The sequence below is a fragment of the Serinus canaria genome, chromosome Z, assembly GCF_022539315.1.
Source record: "Serinus canaria isolate serCan28SL12 chromosome Z, serCan2020, whole genome shotgun sequence".
NCBI lineage: Eukaryota > Metazoa > Chordata > Aves > Passeriformes > Fringillidae > Serinus > Serinus canaria.
In genome coordinates this window covers 63963371-63982711 of record NC_066343.1, presented here as the reverse complement: position 1 = coordinate 63982711, position 19341 = coordinate 63963371, and the positions used below count along the sequence as shown (strand labels likewise).

General features: G+C 38.5%; 1 protein-coding gene across 5 annotated transcripts in view; it reads right to left on the bottom strand.

The window, feature by feature from the left end:
- Positions 1 to 4831: 4831 nt before the first annotated feature.
- CPLANE1 (ciliogenesis and planar polarity effector complex subunit 1) overlaps positions 4832 to 19341 on the bottom strand; it is a 59343-nt gene continuing 44833 nt past the window's right edge. For 4 of the 5 annotated variants that reach the window (XM_050986875.1, XM_050986872.1, XM_050986874.1 and 1 more), the window contains exons 40-55: positions 18931 to 19023; positions 18166 to 18278; positions 17714 to 17912; positions 17217 to 17458; positions 15845 to 15938; positions 15032 to 15199; positions 13978 to 14091; positions 13581 to 13611; positions 12252 to 12383; positions 11241 to 11406; positions 9572 to 9633; positions 8987 to 9151; positions 7581 to 7693; positions 7176 to 7259; positions 5820 to 5989; positions 4832 to 5408 (exon numbers count right to left, since the gene is read on the bottom strand). In XM_050986875.1, the coding sequence (XP_050842832.1) occupies positions 5268 to 5408; positions 5820 to 5989; positions 7176 to 7259; positions 7581 to 7693; positions 8987 to 9151; positions 9572 to 9633; positions 11241 to 11406; positions 12252 to 12383; positions 13581 to 13611; positions 13978 to 14091; positions 15032 to 15199; positions 15845 to 15938; positions 17217 to 17458; positions 17714 to 17912; positions 18166 to 18278; positions 18931 to 19023 (2087 nt within the window). In that variant the 3' untranslated portion in view covers positions 4832 to 5267. The remainder of the gene's footprint in view (positions 5409 to 5819; positions 5990 to 7175; positions 7260 to 7580; positions 7694 to 8986; positions 9152 to 9571; positions 9634 to 11240; positions 11407 to 12251; positions 12384 to 13580; positions 13612 to 13977; positions 14092 to 15031; positions 15200 to 15844; positions 15939 to 17216; positions 17459 to 17713; positions 17913 to 18165; positions 18279 to 18930; positions 19024 to 19341) is intronic. The other variant, XM_050986876.1, reaches the window with a different exon arrangement.

Genomic DNA, 19341 nt, shown 5'->3' with positions numbered 1-19341 from the left:
AAGACCCTTGCTTCCATCTTCAGAAGGTGTAAGTGTGGCATTGAGGAGACAGGGAGCCCAAAAGGAAACTTCCCTTGTTTTCCCTTGCATGTTCCTCTCTAAATCTATTTCTATTTCTTCACGTGCCAGGGGTGTTGAAGAGAAAAATGCCAGCCCTGTGTATCTTAATTGGTCTTTTCACAGAATTTGACATCTTGTTAGTAGTCCCTCTAAGTTTAAATATCTCAGCCAGAGTTCTGGCTTCAGCTGGAGGCGCTCTTGTGTCAGGTACTTACATGGTAAGTACCATTGACTTTATTACTGCCTGAGTCCCTTAACAATCAAGATTTCATATTAAAGAACCAAAATAGTTGAAGCAGTACATTCTTGCTTTTGTAGCTTTGTCTTTTTCATCTTATTTTAATTCTTGTACTTTTTGGGTTTTTTAAGTTGGTGTTGGGTGTTGTCTCCAATATCTCTTTTCAGGGCTTCGTTGGAAGAGGTATTTTAGTTTTGTTTTTCATTTTACTTCTACTTTTGCTTTGTTGTTGTTTTTTTAAACTTCCTGCAAGAAAGTTTTTTCCTGAAATAAGTTGCTTTTGACTTTTTAAAGCTTTCTGATAGAAAACACCACAAAAAACAAAGATCAAAACATATCAAAATGTAAAATGCATGACGTACAGAACACAGCCTCTATATACGATTTAATCCAAAGAAAAGGATCATGTGCTTAATCTGTGAAGCTTTCCTGTCTTTCCTTCAGATGGAAATGCTGTGCTATTAGAGCGCTAAAGGACATTCAGGTCTCTTTGGATGAGATTCCCAAAAAGCTGTGGCAGGGGCTGGTTGCCACAGTGCCCAGCCCCAGCAACATCTCAGTGCCAATGTCCATGGCAACAGCCTCGGGTCATGGCTTTGGCAGTGATTGCCATGGCACCATCCTGGCACCATCCTGGCTGTGTCAGGTGCAGAGCAGGACTTGCCATGGTCCTGCTGTTCCACCAGCCCTGAGGAGCACCTGACAAGGTGTCCTGCTGCCACGCTGACTGAGCAGTACTCCTGCATCAGCTACAGAGCTGAGAGAGAGCCACCAACTCAAACACAGCTGAGAAACCTCTGGGTCCTCCTGTAGCTAGTGGGTAATACGCACATGCAGATGTGCAGATGTGCAGGTTTGAAACTCAAAGGAGAATTTGTACTTTTACATGTTTTTGTGCAAGGAAGAAAAGAGGATTTTCATGTTTAAAATGAGGTTTCTTACGTAGTGACTGTGGTAAAAGATGCCAAGGAGCTGTGGGGTTAATGACTCCCAGTATAAAGTTCATCACTTTTCCCAGCATCTTGCCATTAATTGGCAGGTGCTGCACTGTTCTCTCACTGCTTGGTTAACAAAATTAACCTGTCATTTCAATATCACAGTAAAGAAATGGAATGGAATGGAATGGAATGGAATGGAATGGAATGGAATGGAATAGAATAGAATAGAATAGAATAGAATAGAATAGAATAGAATAGAATTAGAACAGAACAGTTGGAAGGGACCTACAACAATCAACAAATCCAACTGCCACTTCCAAAGACCTTTTTGCTAATCCAAAGAACATTTTAGGCCTGAGCAAATGTTAAAGCCTATTGCTAATGGCACTGTCCAAATGCTTTCTGAACACCGACAGACTTGAGGCATCAATCTTCTCTCCAGGATGCCTGCTCTTCTATGTGACCACCCACAACCCTTGTGGTAAGGAAATGCTTCTTAGTATCCATTCTGAACCTCTCCTGCTTCAGCTCTGAACCATTCCCATGCATCCTCCCCCTGGATGCAGGGCGAAGAGCTCAGCACCTCCCTGAGCCCTTCCCCTCCTCATGAAGCTGTGGAAAGCAGTGAGATCACACCTAAGCCTCCTTTTCTCCAAAATGAAGAGAAGCCCAAAGAACTTCAGCTGCTCCTCACAGGAGGTTCCAGCTCTGTTTCCCTCCTCAGGACACACAGAAGGACCTTCCCATCCTTCTCCACCTGCAGGGCCCAGCAGGCCCCAGGTGAGGCCACCCCAAGGCTGAGCCCGGCGGGACCATCCCCTCCCTGGGCCGGCTGTGCCGTGCTGGGCGCTCTGGGATGGGGATTGTCCTTGGGGCTGCCCGGGCTCTGCTGACCCTCCCTGAGCCACCCCTCTCCCACTTCACCCCTGTGCCCGGTGCTTCTCCTTCCCAGGTGCAGAATTCAGCATGACACATTTCACCCCATTTAAGATTGGTCAGTGCTCCAGTCTATCTAGATCCCTCTGTGAAAGCCTCCTGTCCCTCAAGAGAATCCACAGCACCTCTCAGTCTGGATCATCAGCAAACCTGCTACTGGTGCACTCCCTAAAGCAACCAGACCACTGACAAACACATTGAGTAGGACACTGTAACTAACGGATGAGGATTTTGTTTGTGTCTAGGGATGTTACTCTTCACATTTCTTATTTTCCAAAAGAGGCTACTTTGAAGATTTCCCATGCCAGCCATTAACTGAAAATTAAAATAGACAAATTGTTTCTAAACATTTATCCTATGCAAAGTGTAAACAGATATATGCTTGGGAATGTCAAGTATTTTAGGTATCCTGGAAACTCATGGAAGAGCAAGCCAAACGTGTCCTGGGCTGCATCCAGAGCCCCGTGGGCAGCAGGGCAGGGAGGGGATTCTGCCCCTCTGCTCTGCTCTGCGCTGGTAAGAACCACTTGGAGCACTGCATCCAGCTCTGGCTCCCAGCACAGGAGGGACAGGGACCTGCAGGAGTCAGCCCAGAGGAGGCCATAAAGACGACTAGAGGAATGCAAAACCTCTGCTCCAAGGACAGTCTGAGAGAGATAGGATTGTCCAGCCTGGAAAAAAGAAAGCTCTGGAGGGACCTTAGAGCTCCTTCCAGTACCTGCAGGGGCCTCAGAGGAAAGCTGAAGAAGGATTTTTTACAAGGGTAGGCAGTGGTAGGACAAGGGGCAATGAGTTTAAACCAAAAGAAGATCAACTCAGGCTAGATATAAAGAAGAAATTTTTTCTGTTGAAGGTGGTGAGTCACTGAAACAAGTGAGAGGCTGTGATCAAAAAAAACCACCAAAAACCAACAAAGAACCCCAAAGGGGTGGCAAAAATGAGGCAGGCTGGATAAAGAAAGTTTTCTAAAGTTTCAAGTTCGGCAATTTGGTGCTTGAGGAAAATATTAAGCCTTCAAATTTGAACATAAGCATTAACTTCTCTTTCAGCTTTGCAAGAGAAACTTCAGCCCTGAAAAATGAAACAAGTAATGAGGCAAAATTAAACTGTGAACCAGTTTGGATTAATAAATACATATACAGTTGTATTTAGACTACCTTTACTAGCATATTAGAGAAAATTTGTTTATAAAAGGTTGCAATGACTTAACAGATTTTTATTTGTTTTATCCTCTACAAAAAAGGATAAAACAAATCCTCTTTATAACTTCTACAAAAAAAGCAGACCTCATCAAGGTTTTTTAAAGTCTATTCAAGATTTCTTTAATTTCAAATTATTATCTGCTTCTCTCAGAAAAAGACCTTCTAAACAGTTTCTTCCTCTTTAGCCTTAAAAGGAGCATCATAGAAGAGAAATTGCAAAAAAAAATTTTGAGTCCATGGAAGCAGCTTGGTCAAGAGATCACTCTTGAAGATCTCCTCACATGTAAAGAGTGCTTTTTCTCACTGCTGTGTCTCTGCAGGAGCAGCTCTGCCTGCCCAGGTTCTGCTGCTGTCACAGCTCAAAGTGTGAGTTCAGTGCTGACATCCCAACTGAGAGGTCTTTGAACTGCCTCCCTGCCCTTGTGTTAATGATTTGTGATGCTGTGGATCAGGAGCCACATCAAGAAAGTATTTCCTTTACCACTGTTACAATGAAATGGACTGACTGCTTTCTCTTCTTTCTCACAGATGGCTGTGGGCATAACAAGATTTCCACATTTGGCTAAACCAGTGTTTTTCACAGTATTTTTCCAGCAGGAACAGAAAGTGCTTCCTGGTGATTTGTTTGCCGCCACTCTGAAGAAACACAGTATAATACTCTGGGTAAAGTCACAGTTTCATACATCAATTGGCTCTTCAAAGGCACTGGCCCCTTTCACTTGAAGATGATCAAACCCAATCCTGAGTTTTGCACTCTGATCAACCCTGTGAGAAAAGCTGATCCAGATTCTGAGGACTGCTAAAAAAAAAACCATGGCCAGTTTGGACCTCTGAGCCTACAGGAACTGTCAGTTCTATCCCGGCATGTGTGTAGTCCTGTAACAGTCTCCCTCTGAACTCTATTTTCTGATGTTTGCCAAGATGCAACTTCACTTGAAAACATGAAATTTTTAGGGTTTTTAACTATTACAGTTTGGGGTGACAGTAATTAACTGGAAATTAATACACCTTTCACTTCCATTAGAAATTTGTATTTCCTCACTACAAAATAAAAACTACAGCTGTTGGGAAAAAGTCACCACAGCTGCATCTGTGGTGATGCAAAAGACATCACAACTGCTTGATGGTCACCAAGCACAGGGGAAATTTTTCTACAAACCTCTGGGGGTTGCTGGTGGAGCTCTAAACAGCAGCATCCTGCAGAGGAACAGTGACATTGTTTTTATCTCAGTAGGTACTTGCCCTTTGTGTCTCCCACTGCTGCCTCACTTCTCTAACAAAAGTCTATTTTTCACTTTAATTTCTGACATTTGTACTTCTTTCTATCAATTACTCAAACTCTTTTAAGATTTCTCAAAACTACTGCACAAGTAGGCTGGGTTTAAAATATGACAGCAGTGCACATAACAATCCTAGTGGTACACAGCAATAATTAATAGTGCTACATGTGCAAATCATTTATAGCAGAAACAAATAAAATCACTTTTATTCCATCAGTTTATCACAACCCTAATGTTATAAAAATAACTTCATAGTATGTTAAATATTAAATACAAAAGTAAAACAGCTGTACATTGCTCTTAAAATAAAATAACTTTTTTTTTTGTTTTATATATGTTTCTATATAAAGCAGATGACCCAGATCTGTTTAAGACTGTGGGTCTGCCTTTACCAACTATATTTAGTTCTTCTTGACCTGAAGACAAATGGAAGGAAAACTACATTTTAAGGAATTCAGCTTCATCTAGGAAGGCTGGAAAGTGAGTTTCCATGCTATCTAAGAAGGAAGCCAATGCAGGCCTCAATCCATTTTAAGTAGAACAATTACTAATTTTAAAAAACAAAACGCAAACACCAGCAACTATTTGGAAGAGCACAGTGGCTGAGAACTATTCACTTGTCTTCCACATCTGCTATCATATCCTCAACTGCATTCCAGTCCAACTTGCTGAGAATGCTCCCCGTGCTTTCAGAAGCACTGTCAGTGTTGATACTGCCGAGAGGAGAGAAACTCTTGCTGTGCACTGCAGAGACCTGTAGGGGGAAGAGAGGATGAACTGAACACTGTGCTTCATTCATGGACAGCAAAAATGATCCCACTCTTTTAAAACATGTCCAAATCCAGTTATGCGTCTGATTACTCTGCAACAAATGCAATCTATTTTCCTGTTAATGCTCTCCCACTGGTGTCTGTTGCTTGAGCAGGCAATTGTGCCTCTGCAGTTGTTAAAAAGAACATTCAATTTCAAGGCTCACAAGAATGACTGTAATTGTAAACAAACAAACAAACAAACATGGTTCTGCTGAAGCCCCACCATTTATGCCCCTCTGTATCAATATCACCCACATATTTTGACTAGAGAACCCCATTTTAAACAAAGCAGAAGTAAACAAAGTGTTAAATGGTAAGTATAAAATAGTTTATAGAATAAGTAGGTACTCTACCTGGAACATGGAGTCATGAGTATCTCGAAGTATTCTTTGGATATCATCAGGCACAGTCCAAGGACTCACCACATCTCGATCACTGTCAGGATCAACATCTTCTGTCTGAACTGCAGTGGCAGCTTGAGAAGGCTTTTGTGTTGAGCTTCTGCTGACTCTGCATGCAGCAGCTGAGGAGAAAACAGGACAACCATAGCCCTGTAACACTTCTTGCACTTTTCATCTCAATCTCTTGAAAATCCTTCAAGAATAGAAGCTCCACATTCTAGGAACTGAAGCTATGTGTAAATCCATGTGAAAACAGCAAGCTCTGTTACCTAGAACTGATGTGGGTTTATGGTGAGAAAAGGCTGCTGATTCTTTCCAGCCTCCTGCTCTGAACTGCCTTCCCAGGGCAGAACACAAACAGGACTATCCATGGTGCCTACAGCATCCAGGCTCTGTGGTTCCATCTCCCACAAAAAGCGCATTGCTTCCTTATTTGGCAGAGGACTAAACTAAATAAATTCTGAATTTGTGCCTCTTCAGAAGACATGGAACTTTGATGACACCATTAACAGTGATGTGATATAGTGGAAAAACAGATACAAGAAGGTGCCAGGAAATCAGAGAAAGATCAACCTGAATATAGAGTTTAAAAAGTGAATATATGGAATGGAGAAAAATTACTTTTCCACATGAGTAGAGGTGATGTGCCTCTAGGAAATGTGCCTTTCTGCTTATTATTACTTCCCTCAATTTCCTATACTGCCAAGTCAAATACATTGACCTCTGACAGTCCAAATTATGCCAATAGTACAATTCTGGTGTAAGGCAGAATAGAATCAGGCCACTGTACTTCCTAATCTCAGACTGATTCACTTCTCATTCTTTGATCAGAAATTCTACTGCTGTTAACAAGTAATGTATCTGTTAAATAATTTGATTAAGAACAATCTTTTGTGGATTCAGACCTACAAAGACAGGTATGTGAAAAAGTACCACTAAAATTCAAAGGGGATTTTTTGTTAAGCTTAGTCAAATTTGATATATTAGATGGATACTGTATAGAGGGATAACAAAGACAATTCCTATTTTAAAGAGCTTGGAGAGTCAGCAGCATAGAAAGGTAAGGGAGAGTGTTTCAGGAGTTCACCAAAATCTAGCACACTTATTTCAGTAATCTTGAAACTGTCACCTGGCTAAAACTATTCAGAAGGTAAACAGAGGTGACTAAAATATTTCACAAGTTTCCAAATAAAAGGATTTTTAAGTGGGGAAAAAAGAATGACTTTTATTCTTCTAACCAAGCGCTGTATCTGCATCTTATTCTCTCCCCTGTATTATGTATCACTGTCATTGTTCTGTGTAACTTACAGTGTCTAGACTTAACAGAACCATTTGTAGCATTTCTCAATCTTCTTCTGGAGGTACTTTTCTGAAGGAGCATACAGGCACTTCCTGTAAAGACAAAGTAAGCATTTCTTTTTTAAAAGCAGATCAAATATACTCAAAGATGCTTAGAAATTTTTATTGACAAGTTTGCTGCCTGAATTACACAGGACTCTTGCTATGGCAATTTAAACTATTTTGGATTTAAAGAGAAGTGATAAGAAAAGGTAATTTAGCAAAGCAATAGCAGCAGAACTGTAAAAGTCTTAAGACAGGAAACATCCAGGATTATAAATCTGATTTTTTACACAGATATCCCTCCCAAAAATCCAGCAGTCACCCAAAGATCCTCTTCAGTATGTGCCTTCATTAAAAAAGTGCTGTTCTTACCCCTGGAGTATGTTAAACCAAGAGCTGGGGTGAAACGTTGTACTTTTTGAACAAAGCCAGGTTTGGCAGCAGTTCTGCTCCTTTCTACCAGAACAGGACTCTTCAGATCCCCTCTGCAACAAGACAAAAAGACCGACACAACAAATCTTAAATTCCTGCTACTGTGTATCATATACCATTCCTCCACACAACTCAGACCTCACAGGGCATATTCAGAAGAGACATAAAAGCCAGAGAAATCAAATTAAGCCCAGTTAGCAGAGGACCAACATCACACACTGCTTGTGGGGCCAGTAAGCCTCATCAGAATCAGAACTGCTGCAATCACAATGAAGACACATCAAACTGGCTTTACAGAGAGCCACTTTAGGTCCAACAAAACTTTTTAGTTGGTAGCTTCTGCCACTCATAAGTGGCTTCCTGCATGATGTTCCTTAGCATGTCTGATTCTGCCTGGGCTGATGCACCTAAACTTCCCTTGGGTACCACCAGCAGACTCTGCACAGCACTGGCTACATTCAGTTTAATGTTGCATGCTGGAACTGTAACTAAAAAAGGTACTGTACTGAAAAAGAGAAGCAGAAATATTAAATTACAGGATTACCCTGTAAGTACAGTTCTCCCTATTATTCTGAAAAGCATAAAATTATGTATATTAAGAAGAAAAAACTACAATGCAATAAACACCTGTATTACACATATACACACAATTTAATACCATCAAATTGAGTAAATGTATCAGCTCATAACACTCAGATACCCTCATCTCCCCCAAAGGCAATAAGCAAAGTGCAAAAGTAAGAACAAGTAAAATCCTAAGTAATGAAAAATTAAGAAAGAGAACAAGTCTAGAGTTTGTACAGCAGAATTTTTATTTGCTTCTTGCTTGCTGTTAGATGCTCTCCAGGTCTATATTGCTGGTTATAGTCCAGTGGCACTCATGGAATCATTAAGGTTGCAGAGGACCTCCAGGCTCAAGTACAACCTTTGATGGGATTACAAGCCTGTCAGCCAGACCCTCGCCCCGAGTGTCTTGTCCAGTCACACCTCCAAGGGATGGTGACTCCACCACCTTCCTGGGCAGCTGTTCCAGGGTTTAAACACTCTTACTGTAAAGGAACTGATGTGAGTAGAATGGGTTAGGACACTGCTTACAGTCCAGCTCCTGAGTTGGCTTATTCAGTGATCCAAACGGCCTTTATAAGGCTCCCCACAAGATATGCAGTACTGGTTTTAACAAGCTTGGAACAGAGACTTGAGAGTCCTCTGACCCAGACAAATTGTATCTTTGATTCCACCAGCATATGACTTTTCTCTCATGCTATTCCTGTCTAAACTTGCTACAAAATTTGGAGGGTAGTAAAGACACCAACAGAATAGAGCAGGTTTAATGCTCAGAGTGTTACCCTGTACTAGATGCCACCTTCCTCCTTCTGTAAGCTTGAGCTGATCTTGTGCTGGACAACATCCTGTGATCACTTGCTGGTGATGCCACTGTTTCAGATAACATTTCATTCATCAGAGAAAGTGCCTCTGATACTCTGATTCTGTGATGCTCAGACAGCAGGGCTCTGTGAAGAAATAATATTACACATTACCTCATGCTGTCACTCACTTCACTACAGCTGGCTTGTGAGTCCTGTAAGGCTACATGAAGAACATTTCTTACAAGATTTCACAGAAAAAATACTAAGCGTTTTAAGAGATCATTAGTGAAAAGTTAGAACATTTCTTACTGAAGGGTTTGAGAGAATGAATGAGTAAATGTTGGGGAAAGAAAACAAACAATCATATTTGGAAAGCAACAAATACAGTCAAAGGATAAAAATGCTCAGTTTTCCTAAATGGTAAAAGCAAATGTGAATTATTCATGCTTTTGGTTGAAATTTCATTCATATAAGAAGTTTCATAAGCAATACAGTTAAAGTGATTTCTACATCTTTCCAGGACTGGAAATCTAATATAAAAATAAGGATTTAAAAGCAACTTACTTGTCTTTTTCTTCTTTCTTCTTCTGGAAGACTCTAATATCTTTTGAAGTAGGATTATGATGCTGTTTAAAAAGTATAAAAATCTTTAATTAATTATGTACTGTGGTCTCATTCCAATCTCTCACTCTCAAAATGTACTTACTTGAAAGCTAGTGCTTAAGAAACGCTTCAGAAAAAAAACCAATATGAAAGCATATGGCCCTATAAGGAAATTCAAGTAAGATTGTTTCTATAACTTTCCAGTCTCAAAAAACATACTGAAATCCTGCAGTCACATTTTCCATACCTCATATACTTAAAATATCAACATTCCTAAGGAGATGTCCTCACAGTCAAGCTCAAAGTTTCAAATGGCCTCACCTCCAGTCTCCTAATAATCAGTGACATTTCTAATAACTGATATATAAAACAGGAGAAGGTTGCACTTCAACCTGTGTTTGCTAGAGTACAATTTGAAGTCTTTAATTCTTCTTTAAAAAAAAATCCAATCCAATCCAAAACAAACCCAAACCATTCACTGAAAGCTGGGAATCCCTCCACTAATGATTTCAGGAGAAAAGCCCATAGCAAAAGCATCAAGTGTATATTAATGGGCTGACAACACAGCAAAGGGAGAGAAGCAGGACCCATTTTTCTTCAATCGCTTCTCTCCACGCATGTGCAGAAGAGCACCCTTTCACATAGATCTGCTACTCTTTCTGAAAGTGAATACATTGAACTATTTAGTCACAGGGAACTTGTGTATGTTACATATTTGCAGCTTGGGAGTTAAAACAAGTAGAGATTCAGCCTGCAAGTATTTACAGCATATCCTAAATTCAACAAGTAGAAAGTATAGGAATATATTTGGTGTTCTTAGGTCTCATCTCCTTAACTCCAGAGCTTCCTGTGACTCAGCGGGGTCTTTTCTGGTCCTGAAGGAATCAAAACGGCAAATGCTTTTTTTAAGAGTAAATACTGATTCGAAAATGTTTTCTGAACTGCTTTTGTATTGTTTTTTAAAATTTTTCTATTATTTACAGCACAGAAAAATTTCCAGATCAGGCCACAAATGTGTTTATACTAATAAAATTAAAACGTTAAAAAATTCTGAGAGTGGACTGTTCATTGAAATCAGCCTTCAACAAAATATTTCATAAGATACCTGACATATATGGCATATTCTAGCATCTCTGCTGATCTCTTATGATTTTTGCATGCATCCCTGTGTGGGTGAATGACAGTGACAGCTGCCCTCAGTATCCTGCCATGTTTGTAAAGGATGCTGGCATCTGAACGCTGCTTTTTAAATTCTCTGGGAGGCATGTGGGAAGATGAAACAAGGTGTAAACACATCTTAAGAACTGCTGTAGCTATCACTCCCTGAAAAACACATCTCTCATCAGTGAATGTTGCAGCTGCATCCATCACAGTTGAGTGCCACCTGCATTACTTTGTAATAGCCACCTGCAGCCAATGGTCACCCACTGCAGCCTGTGGAGAACACTGGTGTATTTACTTACCCGATACAACTATGGCAAACTCCAGTAAAATAAAATCATACATGCAGAAACCCTACCTTACAACAGGAAAAAAACCCCACCACTCCAGCCTTTACATTACCTAACCTGAACAATCAACACTTGTATAATAAGTAACAGCTACTCTTCAATACACCTCTTATTCTTACCACATTCTTTCTCTGGTTGAATGGATGATGTTCTTTCTGTCTTTGTTCATCTAGTTTCTTCAAATATTCTTTCATTCTTTCCTTTTGCTTTCTTTTCATCCATGTTTGGATCTCTTTCCTTTCCTTTTCTGTTCTTTGAGAATGCCCAGAAGCAGAATCAAGAACCCTGAGGGCAGATGTAAACAAGAAATAATCTAGCACATCCTGTAAATTTCAAACAATGGCAACTACATGATACAACAAAAACATTGAAAACTCTTTAAAATCCTGACACAGCTGGAAGCATAAGTAATGAACAAGAGGAGAAATTTTATTTTGCAAACTTTTACTAAATAAAATCCTGGCAAACAAGTAATTTCCAAGACATTTCCCAAAACTTTTCTTTTACTTGTCAGCTACATTCAGATAATAGAACTAGAGCTTATACTGGTGGAACTGTGTCACTAATGCAGCAGACTGGTGACCTGAACAGCTGCATTTTTTTGCCTTGTCAGCAACTGATACCACAAACTGCAGTAGGAAACAGCTGTCACTTTGATCTCTCTCAGGAAAGAACACAGCTGATTTTATAACAGTCAGGAAGGTGTAGAAATCTCCAACAGGGAGAGGAGTATGACAAGCTGGAATCTGGGGCTCAAAGTTTATGAATCTGCTGTGTTACTGGCAGGAAATTTCTGTTCTGTCTTTCAGAACTGCTTTACAAGACCTGAAGGTCTGAACTGAATCTCCTGTATAAAACCAGTTGTATAAAAACAGTGCTCCAGTCCATACCTAGCAGAAGAAGGAACAAGCAAATAGGAAGGAAAGAATTTCAAAACCAGAATACTAGAAAACAATTAGTACATTTGACACTAATGATCAGTAGATTTGTGGCAATTACAAGCTCTAATACCAGTCCCATTAATACCAGAGCACATACTTGCTCCCATTGTTTACAGGATGTGGACCGCAAGAATAACCAGGGTTAAAATAAATTAAGCAACACACAACAAAATCCAGCCATGGTATTACCTAAAGGTTTTCTTAGGCTGTGTTCTTGCAAAGCCCAGCTCCAGCAGAGACACGTCACTTTCGATCACATGATCATTCACCACATCAGTAACATCACTCAGACCAGTAATCTGCAGGGGATCTTCTAAAGAGCTTGATGTTAGGTAGGGGAAAAAACCTGTTACTCAATTAATGTAGAACAGTCCTGTAAAAACAACAAGCTAAACCACTTTCTTTTATACTTAAAACAACAATATCCAGGTTGTTTTACATACAGCCTTTGGACTGAATATTCTTTCCTGACATCTTCACTGGGTTAGTACACTTGAGTGAGCTTTGATGAGGACAGAAGGAGCAAGACCTGATTGTCCCAACAGAGGGACAATCCACAACTGAAATGCTTGAGCTCTACCGTGGTGTGTGAACATGGCTGGCCCACAGGAGGCTGAGCCTGGCAGTCAGGAGCACCACAGTGTTTGTACTGCTGCCCATGAGGAGATAAGGTTATGGGATGCCACCAGTTTCAATGGTACCCAAATCTCAATGACCTGAGCAAGAATCAGTGTCAGTGAGAGCACAGCTTCACCTATATTCTTCCCAATTCTTTCCTCTCTTTCAATCAGTTGCTCCCAGTAAAACACAAATCTCATAATTTAGGACTTCAAGCTATCAGTGTCTGGTAAAGTTTTGCCTCACACCCATACTCCACCTTACGTAATCACTTCCTAATTACTTCAGTCACAACAACTAATTCTACTTAAAATGCTAGAAAAGTAGGATAAACCATTCAGTTAGTGCTATGCTTTAAGCAAAGCAATAAAGATGGGTAATGGAGCAGAATGACTGGGAAGAAAGAAAACCAGCCAGCCTTTCCTACTGGATCCAGAAGACAAACAGTAGCTAAAGGTAAAAATATATATGTCAGACCATTTTATTTTATGCATAGGCTCTACCCAGTTTTGAAATTTTCAGTCTGTTGCTTTACACTTTTCACACGGTAAGACTTTAAAAAACCTTCTGGTAGAAAGCTACCCACAGCAGTTGCATATGTTTTGCTGAAGAAGTGGTTTGCAAATAGGAGAAATAACAAATACTAACAGACAAGAGTACCATCTGCATTAACAGCTCCAATACTTTTAATTAGTAAAGAACTTTGAATGCTTCTAGAGCTTTTGCATGAAGCAAATCTAACAGGCACCACCAAAGTCAGAGTAAATGCCTGAAATTAGCTAACAAAAGGGATTTTATTCAGTTTGAAAATAAATGCTTCAATTTTTACAAAGTGACGATTCCACCCTAACAGTCACCTTTTGTGTAAACTGTCAATAACAGCAGTCTCAAAATACTTACCCAGGACATAGATCTCTGCATATGTGAGAAGCTGAAACAGAAACAATCCTTGTTAATAATATCTCTGCATTTTTACACACACTAATCATATGTATGTTAAACAGCCTGTGGGATAAAATATAGAAACATGTCAACATCAATTGACATTTGAGAGTTGACATTAAAAATAAATTAATATGGTACATAGGCTTAACAGCCTGTGAAACAACACAACATTGGCTGCCAGGTGAACACAGAAGCTCCAGAGCATTAATTAGCAGCTCCTGGCTTTTGTGGATAGTTTTGCTAGGAAGATATTGTCACTGCTGACAGTTTTCTGCCATGACCAACTAACTAGAAATAGTCTGTTCCAATTAATTATACAGTATTTCTCGGAAAATTAATGATTGACACTTACTTGAGGAATCCAGGAACTCAGAAGAAGCTTGGAAATCAGGAGATGCAACTGAAGAGCAGTATGGTTGTCTTGGAAGGAAGAGCACTGCTTCCTCTCCTAAACTAATCTCTCCATCTCAAAAAATTATAGTTGTAACTTAGTATCACCTCTAGTTTTCTTAGCTTGGAAATAACAAGCTTATACTTACAAAACTCTATCACTCTTTTCAAAACTTAACTGGGTGTATGTACTATTTGAGATTCACTAGTTCTGTATACAGACACAGGAACCATGTTTTAATATCTTTTAAGAGAGAATGTTGTAAATGTGGCTATCAAATGCACATTCACACGCACAAAGCACATACCACTCTCGGGAGCCTGACTGCAAGCAATGCAGGCAATACACAGAGAAAACAATACAACTGCATTTTTAACCTCAGGCAACAGGTTGCTTGCAGAATGATTTTTCATCCTCCTTTTAATGCTACTGTTGTCTTTATAATTGCAAAAAACAATTTACCCTCAGTTTTCAAAAGGACTAGACCTCATAAAATAATCTTTTAGGACACAGACAGTAGTTACTGTACAGAGAAATAAATCCATTGATTTTGCTGATGTAGGCTGGATTTAACGGAGAGATCACCTCTCTAGACACAGGTAGATGACAGAGATGATCAAGACAGCTTTTGGAGGAAGCTTTGAGTGTTCTGTGATATCACAGTCATTTATATTCACTTAGGTAAATAAGTACAAATCAACACAGTGATGGGAAGCAGACCCAATGCTGACTATTTTCTTTCAATAACAGTGAATTTGAGTGCAAGTATGATTCAGTACTGAACTGTTTTCAAAACTTAGTGATACTGTTATGTCATGTAACAAACTCATTATCACACATCAATGAAACCATTCTAAATAATGCAATCTAGAAAGACTCGTGCCTGATTTCAATGAGCTCATTCGCACTATGTAACATTCTGTGAAACAGTCATGAGGAAGTACTACAGCATGAAGAAAACGTTTACTTATTTTTAAAAGATGCAAAGAGGAAAAATATACAATAACGATTATACCAGAAGGTGACTTCAGGCCACTGGGAAACTTAGAAGCCAAGGCTGAAGAGGCAGAAGAGTGTGCATCCACTGTAGTAGAACTGGGGATAGGATATTTCAAGTTTAAGCTCTCCTTTTGATCACCTAAATCATCTTGAAAGATCATGTCCATCAAATGATCTTCTGATTCTATGGAAAAAACCAAAATTGTACTTAGTGTAGGCCAATGGCAAAATGCAACCCTCCAAATGCAGAAACTATCATATATCTTGGTTAGTGGCATTTTTAATTTATCTGTCACCTACAACAGCCTGGACCTGGATCAGCTGTGCCTCCCTACAGAAGGGTACTTCCTGGGCTGTGCTGTGTGAACCAGTCCTGCACACACAAAGAAAATGACTGGACCAGGAGTTGCTCTGGGTGAGTGTAAAGGACATCCTAAATATCGTCTTACGTATGATTACAGATATAGACATGATTTAGTTCCACCACTTGACTTTGCTTTAACTCCATAAGTGGATTATACAATGTTCTTGGCACAGCCCAGTAGCTATAAGTAGGCACTACATAGTTATTTGTTAGATAAACAATAAATCATTCAATACATCTGCTCTAGTAAACAGTTAAGCTGATGCAAGATTTCAATAAAACCAGTAGATATTATAACTCAATACTAAGATTGGCTACCTTTCATATTATTTCTTTCTCTGGTTTTTTGGTTCATATTTCAATAACACCTTTAGGGATTGAATTAAATGTCTGTGGTAACTAAAAGTTATTTAATATGCACGTTCCATGGCAAATTTATTATCCTTCTGTTAATTGGACACATACCAGCACAAATGACTCCAGCAGCTTCAGAGACTGCACGATGAGCACCAAGGTCTGAATCAGCAGCTGCTTCAAAATCTTCTATCAGCTTCACTAACTATAAGTGAAACCCAAAAACTAGGAAATGATACTTCCTTCAAGGTATTTCTGAGACTTACACCACACATATTTATGCAATGTCCACTCTAAATATATTTTCCTTGTAAGAATCTTTCAAACATTTTAATGCAGTTTTCTAACTGAAAACAAATTAAAATGTTCAGGAATCAAAGTAGCTCAAGCAGATTAATTTCATGTAAGAATTACAATCTTCTGGATACTGACTTTAAGAAAAATACATACAAACTCCATTATTTGTTTGAACAGTTTTACTTCTACTGATCACATAAAGTAGCTGAAGTCTTCCAATATATATTTTATCTAAAACCCACAGATATTAAAATACTTCCATTGTCTTCATAAGTCTGAAGTTTCACACTAGAAAATGAAACCTAAAACTAACCCAGAGTGAGACATTTTACTGACCATTAGTCTCAAAAAGAACAAATCTCAAAACTGATATGAAATACATGAGAAATTACTATAATAGGAATTGCCAACAAGTTTGAATGCAAAAAAAGCACCAAAAAAAGGGGGTTTTCTTTAGGGTTTGGCTAGATACCCAGAAGTTTTAAAACCCAGGTGCTATGAAATGCTGAAACAAATAGAGGCTATATCAAGATTTTTTTTTCTCTACAGGCTTTTAAAAAGCTGACTTAAATAACAACCTTGATGAAGAATGTAAGTGATTAAATAATCCACCTGAGCCTAATAACTGTGTGTAAGTGACACAATGAGGTCTTTACATTTCCGTGAATCATAGAATACCATGAGTTAGAAGAGACCTAAAAAATCTATCACAGCCCAATTTTATTTTAATTCCATATTAGGATTTATAAAGATGGTAAAAATGCAAGTATTTTATGAAACAAATTGGATCAGGTTCCAGAAACAGTCACACAATATTTTGCAGAGGTACAACTGCAGAAGTCTTTGCCAAAAAAGGTTTCCTGCTCAGCCTGAACTCAGTTACACAAAAATTCTGCCCATTCACTAATAACATCACCATTCTGGCCAGCATTCGGTCCATTGTAAGCAACCATGTCAGCCAACAGAGTCAGCACTAAATATGAAAGAAGATTTACATATACGTATATTGTATATACATATATGTAAAACTTGCACTATAATATAGATAATATTTTTATATATTATATATTATTATCAATATCTTTCAACAGATACTAAGCAAATTTGAGAACACATTGTTCCAAAATGGAAGTTTTGTCTTTAGTTGAAAAAATAAACTGTTTAAAAACCAGGAGTTAGCACTCACCATTTTGCTATTTCTGAAATCCTGCTCCATATTTTCTACTATGTTCTCTAGTACCCGTAATTGCATATCCATTTCCTTCTGCTTTGAGGAAAAGTACTCTTTTTCAATTAGTTTGGGTGGAAGCCCTGAAGAAAAAAGAGTTCCTCCATCTTCATGTGCTATGTTCCAAGTTACAATATCTGTAACAGAATCTAACTTCTCTTTCTTTTGCAACTTGTTTGACACATTATTCTGATGATCATCTTAAAATGAAATAAAAAAAAAAGAATGCACCAATATCATTGAATAAGTCACAAGCACCTAAATACTGCACATAATTAGCCATAAACGTGCCATACCTAACAGGGCGTTTTAGAAGGCAAGAATCAATACAAAAGAAGTCAAATGTATTAATGTTGATGTTAATACTAAAAACCAATGAGATTAATTGGGAAAAGGCTGCAGATTTTCTGTGGAAGTATTACAACAAAAGAGTATTTAAAACTGAAATAGTTTACCTTGCTTCTGAAGTGCTCTAGGTGGAACTGCATTAGTAACAGAAGCTGCTGTGTGATGAAGTTTTGCAGTGGATGGAATTTCAAGCTTCTCATTCTGCTGCTCAGCAGCTATCTCTTCTGCAGACTCAGGTTTCATGGGCAAATTGCTAAAGATGTCACTGTCTTCAATGTCAATCACACTGATATATTCCTGTTTATGCTAAATAACAAGATAATGAAGAATTATACAGTATGTGTTTTGAATGGGCTGTTTATAGTACATTGTTCACCATTTCCTGTGTTTACCTCTTGACATTTGTGGATGAAAGGCTTTTTGTTTGGGGAACAAAATAAATACAATCTTCCCTACCACACTACACAACTGACTCAGGCAGATACAAAGAACCCAAATTCACGAAGACAAACAGTATACTTAAAATGCATTTAAGCCATATATACATTAGATCACTAACCAAATCAGGTGCATCTGACAGAGGGGATGGCAAAGACTTCTCATTCACTTCAGTGGGGAAACTCAGGTTTAAGTACATGTCTGGCAGTAGTATCTCAGAGGAACTGGATGATTCTACAAGGAAATAATAATAATCAGTATTATATTTACAGAAAAACACACAAAAACATTAGACTATTAAGAAACAGCTCTGCATTCTCTAGAAGATAAGAAAAGATTTGACTAAGCTGCCATCTAGATTGCTATTAATATCTAAGTCCCTCCTACTTAGGTAAAAAAAAAAATCTGCATCTTTACTTAATCCAAAGAAATTAGATTACTCAGATAGAAACCTCTAATAAAACTATATGCAAATGAGTCATGTGATGTAGTAAAATTATCTTCAAATAGAAGAACATCGTTGAATTTTACAATAATGGAAAAATTAGTATACTGTCTTGGTACCATAGGGAAAATAGTTGGGTACTGAAATCTATGTAATGTATTTATGAAACAATGCTACTGCAGCTCAATTTTGTGTGATCTGTTTTAACCTCTCACTGATCAATTCATTTGTTCTACATTACACTAAATATTAAGATTAAATGGGCACTAAAATCAAGCTAAAATCCACAAAATGAGGATTGGGTTTCAGAAAATCAGATAAATTAGCATGTTATTTGCACCCTGCATTAAGCTGTCTCAGGTACAAAACCCATGTTAGAACAGTAACACTTTTATAGACTTCCCAAACAACAAATGAAGTGGAGAAAGACTGCAGCCACACCTGATACAGGAACAGATATGACCAGCTCGTTTTCTTGAACTCTGGAAACCTCATTTTCACCACTGATCCCATGATCCTGTTGCGATTTGAGCACTTGATTGGGAAAAGAAAGAAGACCAGACTGTATGAGTTTACATAAAGAAAAGATACCAATGGCATTATCTGAGCGTACATTTCTGATTTGCCAGTTCACAATCAAAGAAAAGTGGGGGAAGAGTAAAGGAAGCAATTTCAGTTAAGTGTGAAACATTGTCTAAAATGCATTTAGATAAAGTTAAGTTAAAACAAGCTTTCAGAAAAAGTTGCAGCAGAACTGACTTTCAGAAAGCATGATTTGTGTCAGTAATATTTTAAATTATAATTACTTTAACTACTGCTTTATAATTTATATTCTGTTGTTTTCTAGTTTAA